This window comes from Rutilus rutilus (genome assembly GCF_951802725.1).
Source record: "Rutilus rutilus genome assembly, chromosome: 12".
NCBI classification, from domain to species: domain Eukaryota; kingdom Metazoa; phylum Chordata; class Actinopteri; order Cypriniformes; family Leuciscidae; genus Rutilus; species Rutilus rutilus.
The window spans coordinates 1433250-1450749 of NC_140217.1; the positions used below are offsets into that span (position 1 = coordinate 1433250).

General features: G+C 40.2%; 1 protein-coding gene across 5 annotated transcripts in view; it reads left to right on the top strand.

The window, feature by feature from the left end:
* Positions 1-17500, top strand: part of rbfox2 (RNA binding fox-1 homolog 2) — a 47255-nt gene that overhangs the window by 23221 nt on the left and 6534 nt on the right. Inside the window, exons 2-10 of one of the 5 annotated variants that reach the window (XR_014629350.1) lie at positions 250-444; positions 1703-1855; positions 2239-2292; positions 3191-3283; positions 12383-12470; positions 12567-12623; positions 14891-15044; positions 16010-16052; positions 16378-16420. Coding sequence is in view for 3 of the 5 variants with exons in the window: in XM_084424966.1 (XP_084281092.1) it covers positions 250-444; positions 1703-1855; positions 2239-2292; positions 3191-3283; positions 12383-12623; positions 14891-15044; positions 16010-16052 (933 nt within the window). In the remaining 2 variants the exon portion in view is untranslated. Of the gene's footprint in view, positions 1-249; positions 445-1702; positions 1856-2238; positions 2293-3190; positions 3284-12382; positions 12624-14890; positions 15045-16009; positions 16053-16377; positions 16421-17500 lie in introns of all 5 variants that reach the window. The other 4 variants (XM_084424968.1, XM_084424967.1, XR_014629351.1 and 1 more) reach the window with 4 other exon arrangements.

Sequence of the window (17500 nt, forward strand, 5' to 3'; positions counted from 1 at the left end):
GTGCGCTAAATTATGCATGAGGGCCTCATTAATATTGAACAGCTGCTGGATCCGCTCGTCACCAGGAAGGAGAGAAACGTAATCTCTCTCCGGCTCTGTCGCATCATCTCATCCGTGAGAGGAGGAATTCTTTCTCTCTCTCCGTTCCAGTTGATTTCACTTTTCCTGTGTTAATCGAGCTGTTTTTCAGTCCGAGTCGGTGGATCTCGGTGTTTAACGCTGTCGGTGTGTGTGTGTGTTTGTCCTCAGGGTTCACAGGACTCGATGGGAGCTCAGGAGGGTGTCGTCGCCCCGTTCTCCTCGTTCCCCCCCCCTCCACCTCCTCCCCCTCAGAACGGCCTGGCGCTGGAGTTCGGGGGCGGCTCAATTTACCCCGCGGGGGGTCCGAGCGAGGCCCCGGCAGGAGTTATCAGCAACACCCCCATCTCCAACCCCAGCACTCAAGTAAGTGCTAAAGCTCTTCTGAGCAAATGCTGACATCTGATCTCTCGCACCATTGGCCAGCTGGAACAACAGCACACGTGTCCAACGACTTCCTCTCGGACTGTCGCAAACCATTGTGATTTTGTGTATTCGAAACAATTCACGTTTATTTTGTATTGCGCTTTTCACAATACACATCATTTCAAAGCAGCTTTACAGAAAATGTCCATTACAATTTAGTGAGATCTGGGTAACACTTTATTTTACAGTGTCCTTGTTACATATATTACATGTACTTACCATAGTAATAACAGTAAATGATGCATAATTACATGCAACTAACCCTCAACTAAATCCTAACCCTATAGTAAGTACATGTAGTTAATTAATATTACTCAGGACCGTCATCTGTTATCAGAGGTAATGAAGTTATGCGTTTCAGAAATGTTCATATACAAATCACAGTTAGCGAAAATTTTATTAATTTAAACAATAATTTGGCCAGCTGGAACAACAACACGCGTGTCGAACGACTTCCTCTAGAACTGCGAACCATTGTGATTTGCATATTCATTAGGGTTTGGGTTTCGCTTGAATTTTAACGATTCCAATTTCGATTCTGCCAATCGATTCTTTCCGATTCCTAATTTTGATTCCAATAAGGTAAAAACAAAAACACAAAGATATCATTCACCTTTAGTCATATTGCAAACCATTTAATTGTAGCTGAATATCATGAACACAAATCCACAGGCTAAAGAACACTCACGCAAGGAACGTTCGCCTGTGGTTTAAAAACACCGTAGAACAACGACTAGCCGAACTAATATAAATCTCGAGCATTATTAAAGACGGGTAAACTCTCAGACATTAAAAAAGAACAAAGAATTAGCAATCGCAAAACAAGTTACAATTGAACAAAGATACGATTGAAATAGTGTTTTAATATTTATTTAAGAGTTATTCAGGTTCAGGAACTGTAATCAAATGTAAAATAACACCGCACTTTGAGTAAAATATACATTACAAATATAGTTACAGGAGTTATTCAGTCAAAAACGAGTGAATTTTCTCTTTCTGTTATTGTTTGATTAGTGTTATGCAGACGGCTGCTGTCACTTTAAGATTTGCCCAATATAGAGTCGTCTCGAATTGAATTGTTTGAAATCATATTGAAATCATATTGATTCCTTTCCTCAAGTATTCAATTGAATATTTAATATTCTTCCAACCCTAATATCCTTGTGTGTGTGTGTGTGTGTGTGTGTGTGTGTGCCAGCTGTCAGACGGCTCTCCTCAGGCGGACGGTCAGTGTGTTTCTGCCGGTGGTTCGGGCAGTGAAGACTCCGAGGCCAAAGGGACCCCGAAACGCCTCCATGTGTCCAACATCCCCTTCCGCTTCCGGGACCCGGACCTGCGGCAGATGTTCGGGGTAATGCAGGCTTTTTACGGCTTATTCATCAGATGCTTTTACAAACAACAAACTGTGACGTGTAAAAGGGACAATTCTGCCCCCTGGTGACCGACATTATTAGTCGAATCAAGTCACCTTTGTTTATTTATACAGCGCTTTTTACAACACAGAGTGTTTCCCAGCAGCTTTATAGAGATAACAGGAAAATAATGCAGCAAAGTTTGTTTCTAGAAGAAAACTGCGTCACAGTCCAGCTTAAGTACGTTCAGTGATGGGTCGTTTTTGTTAATGCAGCTCTTCTTTTATAATAGCATGACTCAAACAGCTGTGTGTTTATGTTGAGCATTCTCTCTCTCTCTTTCTCTCTCTCTCTGTGTGTGTGTGTGTGTTTGGTATTTTAGCAATTTGGAAAGATTCTGGATGTGGAGATCATTTTCAATGAGAGGGGCTCAAAGGTAAGAAACTGTTTTCAATCAGATGCATGTAAACTAGTGCTGGGCGACGATTAATCACATCCAAAATAAAAGTTTGTTTACATAATATATGAGTGTGTGCTGTGTATAATTATTTTGTATATAGAAATACACACACATGCATGTATATATTTTAGAAAAATATGTTATTTATATATAAAATATAATGTAGAATATAGTTAGATGTTGTTACAGTAAAGGAACAGTTCACCCAAATGGGCTAAAATCATCATTTGCTCGTCGTGATTCTGTATGATGTTTAGGAGAACGCTCTGTCTAATTCAGTGATGTCAGATGGTGACTTGTACTGACTACCTCCAAAAACAACTAAAAGCACCATATAATAAAATGTGATTTCTGTTGACATTTGCATCCAACGTTTCATATTTAACTGAAGCACAAAATGTTAATATTGCATAAAGAATCTGCAAATAAAACAGCGTTTACATTCCCATGTGTTCAAGAAAAGAAAATCATCAATTCCGGGGAAGTTGGTGCAAATTATCAATAATAGAAATGTTAGAGTTTTTGCTCAAAATATATATATTATTTTTTTGAGTTTTTGCATATCATGCATTTCCATTTTTATTCCAACATGTGCATAAAAAAGTTCCAAGAACAAAAAAACCCCATAGCAGTCCATTTTACTAATGTATATTCTGAAGTCACATGATGCTTTTGTGTGGGAATAAATGATGATTCATTGAATACTGTCAGGCTGCTGTTGTACAGCTGTACCGCGTGAACGTTCGGCTAAACATCTGGTTTCGTGCTCTACACGCTCAGAGCAGTTTTGGGTGAATCGTTCCTTTAAGCCGAGTGTGTTTCAGAGGTCATACGCCTCATGTGTGTGTGTGTGTTCCTCTCCGTGGTGCTCCAGGGTTTTGGTTTTGTGACGTTCGAGACGAGTGCGGATGCAGAGAAGGCGCGCGAGCGTCTCCACGGGACCATCGTGGAGGGACGGAAGATCGAGGTGAGAGTCTTTCTCTTTCTGATGTTCCCATTTCACACCTTAACTGACCTAATGTGTCCTGGAAGATGCTCAGCTGTGTGTGTGTGGCATTATGGGAAGTGTGTGTGTGTGTGTGTGAGCTTAGCAATGCATGGTTGCATCTCTACTGCAGTCCACTGTAGATTCTGAGTTTCTCGGCTGTTTTTGGATTGGTTGTTGTCTGGCTGAGTGTTGGTTATTAACAGCATGTGATTTATTTTCATTGATTTGTTTATTTGTTTTGAGTTCATCATGTTTTGTACTGAGCATGCTCACAGTTAGCCAATCACATGCGTGCGTTTGATGCTGTCTCTGTTTCTCCTGGTTTGAATGGCTTTTTTGTTCATAAAACATTTGCTTGGATTCTTACGACACTTGAGGACTGTCCGATGATTTTGAATGCTTTTCACAAATTTGGTGTTGTACCCTTTTATATGGCATTCGTGTGCATACTGTGAGAAAACGGCTCACTTTTCAGATGCTTGTGTACTTGTTTTTTAGTGCATTTGTAGATTGTTCTATGAATCTGGGAGATGAGACGAAGCTTGTTGCTTGCTGTGTGTGTGTGTGTGTGTGTGTGTGTGTGAGCGGTCGAGTGCTGCATGGAGCCGCGTGTGTTTCCCCTCGTGAGGCCCAGCGTGTTGCAGTGCTGGTTTTTCTGGGTGTTTTAATAGTTCTTGAACTCCTCCAGGGGTTTCCACCTGCATGACCTCGAGACGCTGCCTGTGTGTGTCTCATAGACCGGGGGAAATCATTCGGTTTGTTTTTATCCTTTCTTTTTTTTGTCACCTCAGGCTAAGTCATTTTTATTTCTAAATTAATTGGGAAGTGTGTTTTAATCAGGACTAATGGTAATGTTAGTGTGTAGATCAGGGGTGTCAAACTCCAATCTGCCGGAAATGTTGCGTCATGTGGGTCGAATGTTTTCTTTGTTTCAGTGACCGTCGTCCAGTGCTGTATAACCGACCGCTCAGCTGGGAAACCCGTTAGTAAAGCTGCGTTCGTTCCGTCTCTCTGCCGTCTCTACAAGTATGATCATAAAATAATACAGTATTGCACATTGATCTTGTTTTTTACATGGTAAGTAGCTGTTTATTAAGGGGAATAATGTACAGTCGGCTACTCTACCAGTCAGAAGTTTTGGATCGGTAAGATTTTTAAGGTTTTTAAAAGTAGTGTATTCTGCTGTCCAAAGCTGCATTTATTTGATTAAAAATACAAACAAAAACAGTAATATTGTGAAATATTATTACAGCGTAAATCAGCTGTTTTCTATGTGAATATATATGAAGAGTTCAGATGCAAAAGCCTCAGTGCCATCTGAAATTTTCTTCTAGAATGATCATTTTTATCAAGCTCGTATATTTAAGTTCAGTAGTTTAACTTAAATGACAATTAATAGGTCATTTTCATTGCTATTTAAGTGCAATTACTGAACTTAAATAGACAAGCTTGATAAAAATGATAATTCAAGAAGAAAATTTCAGATGGCACTGAGGCTTTTGCATCTGAACTCTTCATATATAGTAAAGTGTAATTTATTCCTGTGATCAAAGCTGGATTTCAGCATCATTACTCCAGTCTTCAGTGTCACATGATCCTTCACAAATCATGATTTGCTCAGGAAACTTACGATTATTATCAATGTTAAAACCAATTATTTACATTTTTATTTCAGGTTTCTCTGATGAATAGAAAGTTCAAAAGAACAGCATTTATCTGAAATGGAAAGCTTTTGTAACATTAAACGTTTATTATTAAAAGTTTATTATTTCATTTTTGGGGGAAAGAAATCAAATAAATTAATACTTTTATTCATCAAGGATGAATTAAATGGATCAAAAGTTACAGTAAATACATTTATAGTGTTACAAAAGTTTCTATTTCAGATAAATGCTGTTCTTTCAAACTTTGTTCATCAAAAAATCCTGAAAAAAAAAAAAATCAACATTGATAATAATCATAAATGTGTCTTGATCATCAAATCGTCATATTAGAGTGATTTCTGAAGGATCATGTGACACTGAAGACTGGAGTAATTCAGCTTTGATCACAGGAATAAATTACACTTTACTATATATTCACATAGAAAACAGATGATTTACACTGGAATAATATTTCACAGTTTTTACTGTATTTTTGTATTTTTAATCAAATAAATGCAGCTTTGGACAGCAGAAGAGACTTCTTTTAAAAACATTTGAAATCTTACTGATCCCAATCTTCTGACTGGTAGTGTACATTATCACTCACTTAATAACCAGTACTGTGGTGAAACGAGATTTATTAATTCCATTCAAATCCCTTTTTTTAATGTAATCAGACAACATTTGTACTCTTGAGATGTTTAGCTGAAGTATCTGAATGTATTTTATATTTTTTGTTAAGTTTCCTTGTTATTTGTTAGATAGCCCTGCATTCAAAACTAATAAAATGCATAAATACTCACATGTGAAATCAGTGATTAGGAAATATACATCGGAAAAAGTCCTCTTAAAAGTGCCCCTCTCCTCAGTCAGTCCAGAGCCGCTCTGAAACCACATCCATGTTCTGCATGCAAGACTCATTCAGTAGAGGATTTTGTGGGATTCTTTGCTCGTAACATTTTTCATTTGTCGTCCACAGATTCGGTTTCAAATGTGCACATGAACCAAAAGCTGCATGCAAATAAAAAGGTTCTACACGTAAGCGTTCATATGTTCTGCTTAATTAGCACAAAAAAAGGGAATATTCTACCCATATAACCAAAGCTGTGTTTCTAAGCGTAGCATCTTTGATTGTGTTTGGCACCCCTGGTGTAGATGCATGATGCCTGTTGCTCTAGCGCCCCCTGGTGTCGTGGCTGTTTGCATGGGAGCGCAGCGGCGACAGCTTCATTTGGGTTTGCATGAGTCTGATTAGTTTCAGACCATCAGATTCATTGGAAAGCGGGAAACGGGTTTAATAGGCAGCAGCATTTTATATACACACATATATATATATATATAACGGAATCATTTGGATTTGCTTTTTTGAATGCCATTGAAATATATTTATCATGATATTTTGCTGTATGTAATGACACCCTAATGTTTGTTTGTGTTTTCTGGAGAGCAGATCTGTGGAGAGAGCGATGCACAATCATCAACCTCTTCACTCATCTCTCTCTCTCTCTCTCTCTCTCTCTCTCTCTCTCTCTCTGGCCAGTCTGCACTCTCACTGTGTTTCCTGTCTGTTGCATCACTTCCTGTCCCTGTGTCTATTTATAAACCCTCTGATGTCACTGTCTAGGCCCCTCCCCTGGGTGATGTCATTAGTCCGGCATGTTAGACTCACAGACTGCTCTCTTAGACGTACCTCCATGTCAACTTGCTTCTATTTTGGCCCGTAAAGCTTTTTTGACTCAGTCGCAGATTCGCTCTGTGCTGCATTTCACTACGTGTGTGTGTGTGTGTGTGTGTGTGTGTGTGTGTGTGCTTGTCGAGTTCCTCTAATCATTCGTCCCTTTCTCCTCCTCCTCTATGACACAGACGAATGCGGCTGCAGGCTCTTTAGCACTCCTAAAGCAACAGATTTGATCACCTGAAGATTTGTCTTGTTGTTGTTTTAAGTCCGTGTGAATGTCTGCCTCAGAGTTTCCCCACGTCCGGTGAAGACTTCTGAGTTCTTCACTGGACTTTGCTTTTTTGTTTTCCTCTCCTCTTTTCTAGTTGTTCACTCATTCTTTGCATTTGGTTTGTTTCTCTTTGGTTTGCTCTTCTTTTTTTTCTTTTTTCTTCTTTTTTTGGTTCATTTTTCTCCTTTTTCCTTTCTGTTCCCTTGACGATTTCTGTGTTGTTGTTATTGTTGTCAGTCTCCACGGTAACTGCTCGCGTGTCGTCACGCCGTTTCCTGGCTCATGGTAAGTTTGTGTATGTACGGCTTCATCCCTGATCAATCCCACCAACTCAAACCCCCTGAGATCTAAACTCCAGCCCTCCCCAGCTTTACAAACTGTGGTCTTTCGCTCTTTTGCACTGATTAGCTTGTTGAGGGATCAGAGATGCGTTAAAGCCCTTGCGGAGACGACGGCAGCCCTCGTCCTCGTTACGAAGTTTGGCCGAGCGCATCCAGCTAGTGGCGTCTGTTCGCGGCTAGCGCAATCGCATCTCCTCCCTGAGGTCTGTCCTGATATTCTGTTCATCAGAGGCATGGGGGAAAAGAGCTTTATGAAATCATGTCTATTATAGTCGCTAAGGACCACAGAGTACTGACAGAAATGATATTCCCTCCCCAGTGCTCGCCATTGCTCCTCTTTTCTCCATTGCTCTCATGATCATTAACACTTTTCCCACGCACTGACATGGCTGATATGAGACTGTCACACTAAACCCCTCCATTTCTCTCTTCCACATCATCATCATCATCATCCATCCATCCATCCATCCAATTATCTATCCTGTGGTTCTAATGAGCTCTCGTTAGGGGGGTGGGCGTTATGACCAGAGTCTCGGATCAACCGTACACATCTATAATATGGGTCACAAATTTTAATTTGGAACTTAATGGGTGCAAACCAACATATCAGATCATTTAACAGACGAATGATGTGGAATCTGCGTCACTTGGCTATAGCCAGACCTGAGGCCGGTTGCACCAGCCGTGTTTAAGCACCGAGTTACAACTTTCACAATGCTTAATAATATTTTTTGAGATGCACCATTAAACTTATGCCGGGTTCAGACTACACTATATCAGCAGGATCCTCGTAGGGTGTCGTGATTCGTAAATGACAATGGGCGTCAGGTGTGCGATATTGACAAATTATATCTCTATTTTCTGGGATCATATCAATAAAGCTGATTAGATGATATTTTGCTGAGTGTGTTTATTGTGTTGGTACCTTTGCAGGTTTAGGACGGCCGTGGACAGAGACTATTAAAGTTTTGATATTCTTCATGTTGTGTGTGGTGCTGCAGTGACCAAAATGATATTTTCCATTAAGTTTAAATAGATTTTTAAAGTCCCTCTGTAGTCAATAATTTTATCCCTTAAAACTCATCTTTGATCACCCAGATGACATATTTATAAGTTTTTCCATTGAAAGCAAAGTTTTTCATGCTTTAAAATAGCTTGAATGTAACTCGACACCCTTGGCTCATTTAGTATGCACGGTTCTATGAATATGCAAATGAGCCCCGCCTCCACTCACTCACTCAGCTCAGAGATCCACTGGTTGATGATCACACGTTGATCTGATTGGTTACAAGGTAGTTTGTGACGTCAGAAACACCAGCGATTTCAAAGCGTGTTTTTGTTTCACTGCAGTTTTAAGGAGAAAATACTCAGCAATGGTGTCGCAATTTACACATGGTTTTTCTAAAAGCATATTAAAAATATAATGTTTTAAACATTAAAATGTTGAATATTGATATTGATGTGAAATTAAAACTGGCAGTAGGTGACAGCAAGTCACTGTTAATAAGTGAGTCATTGAATCATTCATTCAGCCGATGCATTCAGAAAGCTGATTCATTCAGGAACGAAGCATTTGACTGTCTTAATGAGCGAGTCATTGAATCATTCATTGAGCCGATTCGTTCAAACGGATGATTCGTTCAGGAACGAAGCATTTTACTGTCTTAATGAGCGAGTCATTGAATCATTCATTGAGCCGATTCGTTCAAACGGATGATTCATTCAGGAACGAAGCATTTGACTGTCTTAATGAGCGAGTCATTGAATCATTCATTGAGCCGATTCGTTCAAACGGATGATTCGTTCAGGAACGAAGCATTTTACTGTCTTAATGAGCGAGTCATTGAATCATTCATTGAGCCGATTCGTTTAAACGGATGATTCATTCAGGAACGAAGCATTTTACTGTCTTAATGAGCGAGTCATTGAATCATTCATTGAGCCGATTCGTTCAAACGGATGATTCGTTCAGGAACGAAGCATTTTACTGTCTTAATGAGCGAGTCATTGAATCATTCATTGAGCCGATTCGTTCAAACGGATGATTCATTCAGGAACGAAGCATTTGACTGTCTTAATGAGCGAGTCATTGAATCATTCATTGAGCCGATTCGTTCAAACGGATGATTCATTCAGGAACGAAGCATTTTACTGTCTTAATGAGCGAGTCATTGAATCATTCATTGAGCCGATTCGTTTAAACGGATGATTCATTCAGGAACGAAGCATTTGACTGTCTTAATGAGCGAGTCATTGAATCATTCATTGAACCGATTCGTTCAAACGGATGATTCATTCAGGAACGAAGCATTTGACTGTCTTAATGAGCGAGTCATTGAATCATTCATTGAGCCGATTCATTCAAATGGATGATTCATTCAGGAATGAAATGCATCCGTCTGTTGCTCAGAGACGCAGTGTGAAGAAAACGTCATACAGGGCATCTTTGTCCCCATATCTTGAATTTTGAGGGCATTATAAATGTATTTTAATAAGACTAAATCATACAGTGAAAGCGTGCGCTCTAACTGCACACTACTGTAGCCTACTGGACAACATCACGGTGTGTATGTGTGCGCTCTCTAGGTGTGTTTTTGTAAAGTGAGAGACATGGATAATGTCGTATTGCACATCGTTAAAACGGCAATTACGATATTATCGTAGACGATGTACAAACCTCTAGCATCGAGATGCAATAATTGCTTTTCATCTGGAATAGTGTGTCATAGTGGACGACAACCAACGTCTGCAGTGCAGTGTGCAAGATCACAACAGAAACACTAGCCTGTTTAATTTTTCCATCACATCTGTGACATCGACCAATAGGAGCACAGAAGCTGATCCGTACACAGCTTTCAAACATGCCGAAACGAAAGCGAGCCGATGGTATTGGTGCTTCTAGGTGGAATTATGCGGTGGACGCTGGTGGGATAAACGCTGGCGAACAATAGCAGAGGCGGTGAGTACTTGAATTAGCATTAGGCTAGTACAACCATTGTTTACACACTAATGAAGTCGGACGCTAGTTTCCATCGCACACCGTTTAAAACGGCTAGCGATGATTGATTGGTCGGGAAGCAACGTGTAGTCTGACATGTTTCTTGTCCACGACACAAGGATTCAAAATCGCATAATTCGACACCGTGATTATCGTAACAGACAAAAGCATTGTGTATCCTGAACCCGGCTGTAATTTAAATGTAACTACGTATAAGTATGCAAGCCTCTGACCAGGACTAATGGCTGGAATAAAACTGTTCACAACGCTTTTCAAAGCAGCTTCACAGAAAGTCATGATGTTAATGTTTATAATATCTTCATCCCTTATAGTCGCGTTCAGCACATTAGAGCCAAGCGATAAGAGTTTACATTTTGCATCAATACAAGCAATCAAGGAGTCGAGATTTGCTGTATCGGATTTCATTAGTTTTTTGTCAGTATTTTTTCCTCCTTAATTTTAAATAGAGTTGCTGAATGTCATAAAAATACAATGCTATTTCATAATTAAGTATTATATTTCAGTGTAAACCTATTTTTAATAAGGATAGAACTTCTGCTCATGAGTTTGAAGGCTGTGATTGGATCATTGAAGGTAGTAATGGTATATTTCGTGACTGCATTCCTTTGACTAGCTACTCTCGGACTTAAGAACTAATAGTGTAACCAAATTAAGTAGAGAATTAGTTAAAAACTAGCTAGTAACTAAGCTAATGTGGACTAGCATTATAATTTAGAGTAAGATCTTACAAACAGCGGTGCAACCCGAACTCTGGAGGATCATCTGGAGATCATGCCACTCTCGGACGGGTCTCTCGGACCGATTGACACATGTCTTATGGTCATAGCGCCCGGCCCTAACATGCATCTTTCATCTCATTTGTGATTGTTTGGATCACTCCATCACGCTTCCACCAGTTCAGGCCCAGATATCTGCTGATTATTGCACAGCCTATGAGCCAAAAACGTCCCTAAATACACACACATCGAAATTGTTCCTCAGACGATATTTCTGCCCTTATATTCATGTGAGGATGAGCGACTCAAGCTTGTTTTGGTCTTTGGTTATGGACAGTGTGTGTGTGTGTGTGTGAGTGTGTGTGTGTGTGTGTGTGTGTGTGTGACGGTGTTTGCATATTGGTCTTCAGCGTGTGAAAGAACCGTGTTGATGCCTGCCGGTGTTTTCCGTCTTCATGATTTCATTTATTGTGACATGTAGCATATGCATCTCTCTCTCTCTCTCTCTCTCTCTCTCTCTCTCTCTCTCTCTCTCTCACCCATAAACTCCGTCACTCCTCACAAGGTCTGACAACAACCAATCACAGGCTTCCTTTCATTTGACGCACTTTGGTGTACTTGTTCATGACAAACTGGATGGCTTTTTGAGTTTGACGTTTCTGATTGGGTGGATTGTTCTCTCTCTCTCTCTCTCTCTCTCTGTCTGTCTGTCTCCCTCTTTTCTTCTCCCGTTTTTGTGGTTCCATTGAATGTCGACTGGCTCTTTTTTTCTTTTCTTTCCTGCATCCCTCTGTTTCTGAACATCCCCCCCCCTTCTCTCTCGGTATGATGTGTTGTTTTCACGAGGGGGCGGGATTAAGCTGCAGAGTATTTGGATTGGTCCATAGGCTGCATCTGATGCTTGCTGATTGGCTGATATGCTCATTTCTGGTTAATGGACTGTAATTGGCTGAATGTGATTTTGCTAAGAGCTGTGCACAGTGTATTGATTTCGTCATGTGTGATCTCTTTGTTTCTCTCTATTTATCTCTCTCCTCCATTTTAGCAATGGAATGCCCTGTTTTTCATTTTGCTTTTACGCATTGATTTCTGGGTTTTTGTGTTGAATGTTTGAAAATCAGTGGGAGTTTTTTGATGCATGAAGCAATATAAGGGAATATCAATGAGTCCACAATTTCTGCTGTAAATATAGTTCAAAGAATTGATTATCGAATGTCTTTTATTTTGAGATTTGGGTGATCTGTGAACTTCACTACATGTAAATATCGTAATTCTCAGTGATCTTCACATATTTAGTCCTCTAACTGTTTGCAGAATGACGTTTGGATTAAAACAGCTCTAGTTTTGAATGCACCAGTGCTTTTTCTTCTTCGTCTCTGATCAGATTCTCATTCTGTCTCTGTTGAACAGGTCAATAACGCTACGGCTCGAGTGATGACCAATAAGAAGTTGGTTAGCCCGTATGCTAACGGAGAAGGTCTCAGTACACTGCCCTACGGTAAAACCACCTCACCACGGTTTTTGAGTTCTTCTTCAGTTGTTAGCAATGAAGCCATGCAGATAATCGGAGGCTTTTCTCTGTGTTTGGATGCAGCTGGGTGGAAACTGAGTCCCATGATGGGCGCGATGTACGGACCGGAGCTGTACGCAGGTGAGATGTTTGACCCCGTACAAATGAAGGTTCATCTTTCTGATCTGAGATCTGAGACGACGGCCGTTTCTCGATATGCAATATTGCCTCCTCGTGTTCTCGTACTACGTCATCATCAACCTCCAACGATATAATCAAAATCATTCCAATAACCGAAAGCACATGTATAGAGGACTCATGAAGGCACCCGGATGTGTTTTTGATATCGAGGATGAGAGGATCAAACCGTTAGAAATCCCAGTCAGCGTAGACGGATGACGTACGGAAGACTGTGCGATTCGTCATACTCGAGATTCCTGCAAATACTTTTGTTGTATTACTTTTGGCTTGTTGTACGTATTACTTGTTATTACTTATTAATAACAATTATTATAATATTATTAGTAATTGTTATTACTTTTGGCTTGTTGTTTTGTTAGGAGAGTGAAAAAAAACCATCAGCACTTTTTATTGCCATATCTTTGACTGCACAAGAAACATTAAAGACATTTAAACAATAGTTACTCGTGTCCACAAATACACACGATAAAAATCAAATGATATGAAAATATGTAAATAGTAAATATTTTAATAGGTTATGACTAGGGCTTTCGCTAACCATTATTTTGGTAATTGAGTAATTGGTCAATTTTTTTGACGATTATTTAATCGAATATTTTTTGTGGTAATAAATATAGACCCAAGCAAACAATAACCTTTAAAAAGACTTTGAAAACACATTTAATAACAATGAGGCAATACTATTGGATTCAAATAAAGTATTAAAAGCAAGTAGTCATATAGTTTTATAGAAAAACACTCTTAAAATACATAATATAATATACATACTATAATGAATTAACTTATGTATATAAATGCCTGCAGAGGGTGCCAGAGAGGAGTTGTTGGTTTCGCACTCGCAGCATTTATCATCAAACCCTGGATTAATATTGACCAAATGACATGTAATTCAAATGTTCACTTAATCTTTAATATTTGAAAACTTCTTTACAATAGCAGTGATGCAGCCGCTGTAATTTCGTGAACGAGAACATGTGGACATCAAAACATGTAAACTCGTGATAGCATATTTAGAAACATATATTGATGTATTCTCATTGAATTATTTCATTGAATCGCAGCCTTTGTGAATTAATAATAATACTATGCTATAGTATGATTTTTAAATAGTTTTAATTAGGGGTGTAACGATTCCCTCATGTCCACTCACATTCCACTCACGATACGATATTATTGCGATACTCCAAGACATATGATAAAAGGTTAACAAAAAATGTACTGTTGATTTAAAATGCTAAATTTGGTTTTACATTGTGTGTGTAAATGAATAGTCTTGGACTTGGTGCTGGAAACCCAAAGCACAGGACAATAGAGACACCAGAATAACAATATTCATGATTCTGAAGCTGAAAACAGAATTATTTTAGAAGAATATGCTTGATCTCTTTCACTGACTAGATATATTTAAAATAATGTAGGCCACTTTTTACTGGTAACATTTGGCATTATCAGGACACACAAATATTCCCCCATTGCATTATTATACATTATATATAGTAGTTTAATGTAGTGCTGACAGTAATTTTTATTTTGGGTGAACTATACACGATACATATTGTTGCATTTTTGTATTGCGGTATATTGTGACACCCCTAGTTTTAATATATAGTGCAGCCTTATAAAAACGGTCTAATAATGCAGATTCTGTCACTTCTGGTATTTTACTGGTTAATCGACGTGGGTAATTTGCAATTGAGGATTTTTTTTAATCAAGCACTCGAATTGAATCGAGGAATCGTGACAGCCCTAGTTTATGACATTAGTTTGTGATGTTATGTGTTATTTATTGTGCATTGGGTGGTGCGGTCCCTCTATTTAAAATGTGCTGGTTGAGTAAGATGACCACTGCGCATCTCATTTTCCACAAAGATGTGCTCTGTCTTTCCCAGTTCGTTCGTTCGTTCGTTTATTCTTCAATCTAAAGGTCCGAAATTGTATTCGTCGTTCGGTGGCTCTGAAGTGTCCAAAACACGGATGTGAAAAATGCTGAAAATTGAACCTGATCCATTTTTTTTTTTAAGACGGACCAAGGTTTCGGAGCCAATGTGTAAACGTGATTGACACAACATGAGCTCGTATTTATTTTTTAACGTGCGTAAATTTCGGACGAGAATCTCGGACTCGGTGTGCAAGGACCTTCAGCATTGAGAAACCGTGTGAATAACCTGAAGCCACTCTGAGTGTGAATGATCCTGTGGCTCCTGTAGTTCCAGGGTTCCCGTATCCCACAGCCGCCTCCGCAGCCGCCGCTTCAGCCGCCGCCACCTTCAGAGGAGCCCATCACCTGCGGGGCCGGGGCCGACCGGTGTACGGGGCCGTACGAGCCGCAGTTCCCCAGCCCACCATACAGGCCTATCCTGGGTAACACTCCTGCACACACACACACACACACACACACACACACACACACACATACACATGCCTATCCTGGGTAACAGTCCTGCGCGCACACACACACACACACACACACACACACATATATACAGGCCTATCCTGGGTAACAGTCCTGCACACACACGCGCACACACACACACACACACACACACACACACACACACACACACACACACACACTCAGCCATGTTTATGTGATTTTTGAGGACATTCCATAGGCGTAATGGTTTTTACACACACTCACACACACACACACACACGCTCTCCTTCAGAGGAGCCCATAACCTGCGGGGCCGGGGCCGACCGGTGTACGGGGCCGTACGAGCCGCTGTTCCCCAGCCCACCATACAGGCCTATCCTGGGTAACACTCCTATACACACACACACACACACACACAGGCCTATCACAGGTAACACCTGCGCTCGCACGCACGCACACATACACTCTCATGAACACACTCTCATGAACACACGCACTCACACATACACACTCATGAACACGCACTCGTGAACACACACTCGTGAACACACTCATGAACACAGATGCAGCAGATGTGATTACTCTAGTGTCTGCATGCTGCATGCTGCTTCTGCTCACAGTGATGTAAATATGCAATCAGAGTCACTCAAATGACACCAAAAATGCCATTTTCTCCAAACATATGCTGTTTAATAAGTGTAAATCTGTTATTATGTAATGAAACTGGATCAAAGTGGCATTTTCTTTTCTGTTTAATGACCAAATGCACTGCATGTGTGTGAATTAATGTTTTCACTTTCTCTTTTCCGTGGTCTACATCTGTCCTGCCATCCTTTGTTTTTACTTCGACCGCCACATGATGGCGCCCTATCCATTTTTTTTATTTTGTTCTTCCATCTTTCTTTCTTCCTTCCTTTCTCTTTGCTGTCATTTTTGTTTTTCTGTCTCTCAGTGTGGTGTACCAGGATGGGTTTTATGGAGCTACAGAACTGTATGTAAGTATGACACTTCCTGTCTCTTGGTTTTTCACTTCCTCTCTCTTCCCTTCTCTCTTTTCCGAGTGCTTTACCGTGTGAAAACTGAAGCCACACAGAGCCGTTTAATTCTGAATTAGACTTAAATCACAACACACACACGTGAATGAAAGCGTGTTACAATTGAATCAGTAAATTAAATCGCTTGATTTGTTTGTCATCTCAGTTGTGCAGATTCACACGGCTCTGTGTGCGCCGGAGTGTGTGTGTGTGTGTGTGTCTCAGTGTTTGGACGTGTGTGTGTGTGTGTCCAGGTTGACGATAGCTTTTTCTGTTTTCTCTGTAGAATAGTGTTTCAGGACACTCTGGTTAGTAGCAGAATGCCTCAGGTAGGCTCACAGACGGATAGTGTGCATCTCTCCTTCTGATTAATACATTTGTTTGATATTGATCGTGTGAGATTGCTGTCTCTGTTTCCCTACTAACTCACAGTAATCTGACAGGAGTGAGGGCTGGAAGGGGGAGAAAGAAATTCTGCTTGAATTCTGCACATTTTCCTCTTTAAATGATTCAGAGCGCATGAACAAATTTGGCGGCAGCATCAAACGTCACGGCAGCGACTCTTCCTAGGGAAAATCCTCAATAAAACAGCGGTCGAAGGGCTGGGCGGGACGAACACACACCGAATCACAGTTATTTTAGCTTTATATCGCGGTTTCAGGGGATTCATTTGATTATGCTTTTTTTGTTTTGCACAAACTACCAGGTCAGATTATTCAGACTCAAAACTGTCAAACTAATATATTTACTAACATTAATATAAAACTGATTTTGATTGGATGAACAACATTTGAAAAACCGACGATACACAGACACACACCTGTAAAACACACCAGGTTGTGCCTTAGAAAAACCCTTTTCTTAGGCTGTGTTCACTCTTGACATGTTTGCTTGGATTATTAAAACTCTAGCGCGATTGCTCTGTTAGTGCGGTTCACTTGAGTAAGTGTGAACGCTGCCATCCGGACCAAAAAAGCGGACTGAAGATCTTCCAAACGAACTCTGGAGCGTTTCGACTGAAATATTAACACAATACAGACCGAAGACGTGTAAACGAACCAAAAACAGGAAGACGAGACACTAAAGGCACAGGATGCTCAAGCACAGCTCGATGTTGCCCATCACAGTTCAGTACAGGCGTCAGAACCGGATCTCCTCGCAGCGTGTGTGTTTATCCCAGAACACAGCATTGTTCTGGATGTTCCGTCTCGTGATATATGGAATAAAAGCCGACCAATCAGGGGTGTGTTTCCCCAAAGCATCGTTCCAACGAACATTCGCAAACATCATCGCAGAGTTGTGTGTTTGGAGTGACAGATCTCGACCTGTGGTTAGAAGAGTTTATAGTTTGCATGACATGTGGACTCAATAAATCCTGATCTTGAGCAGAACAATCAAGCTGACATTCA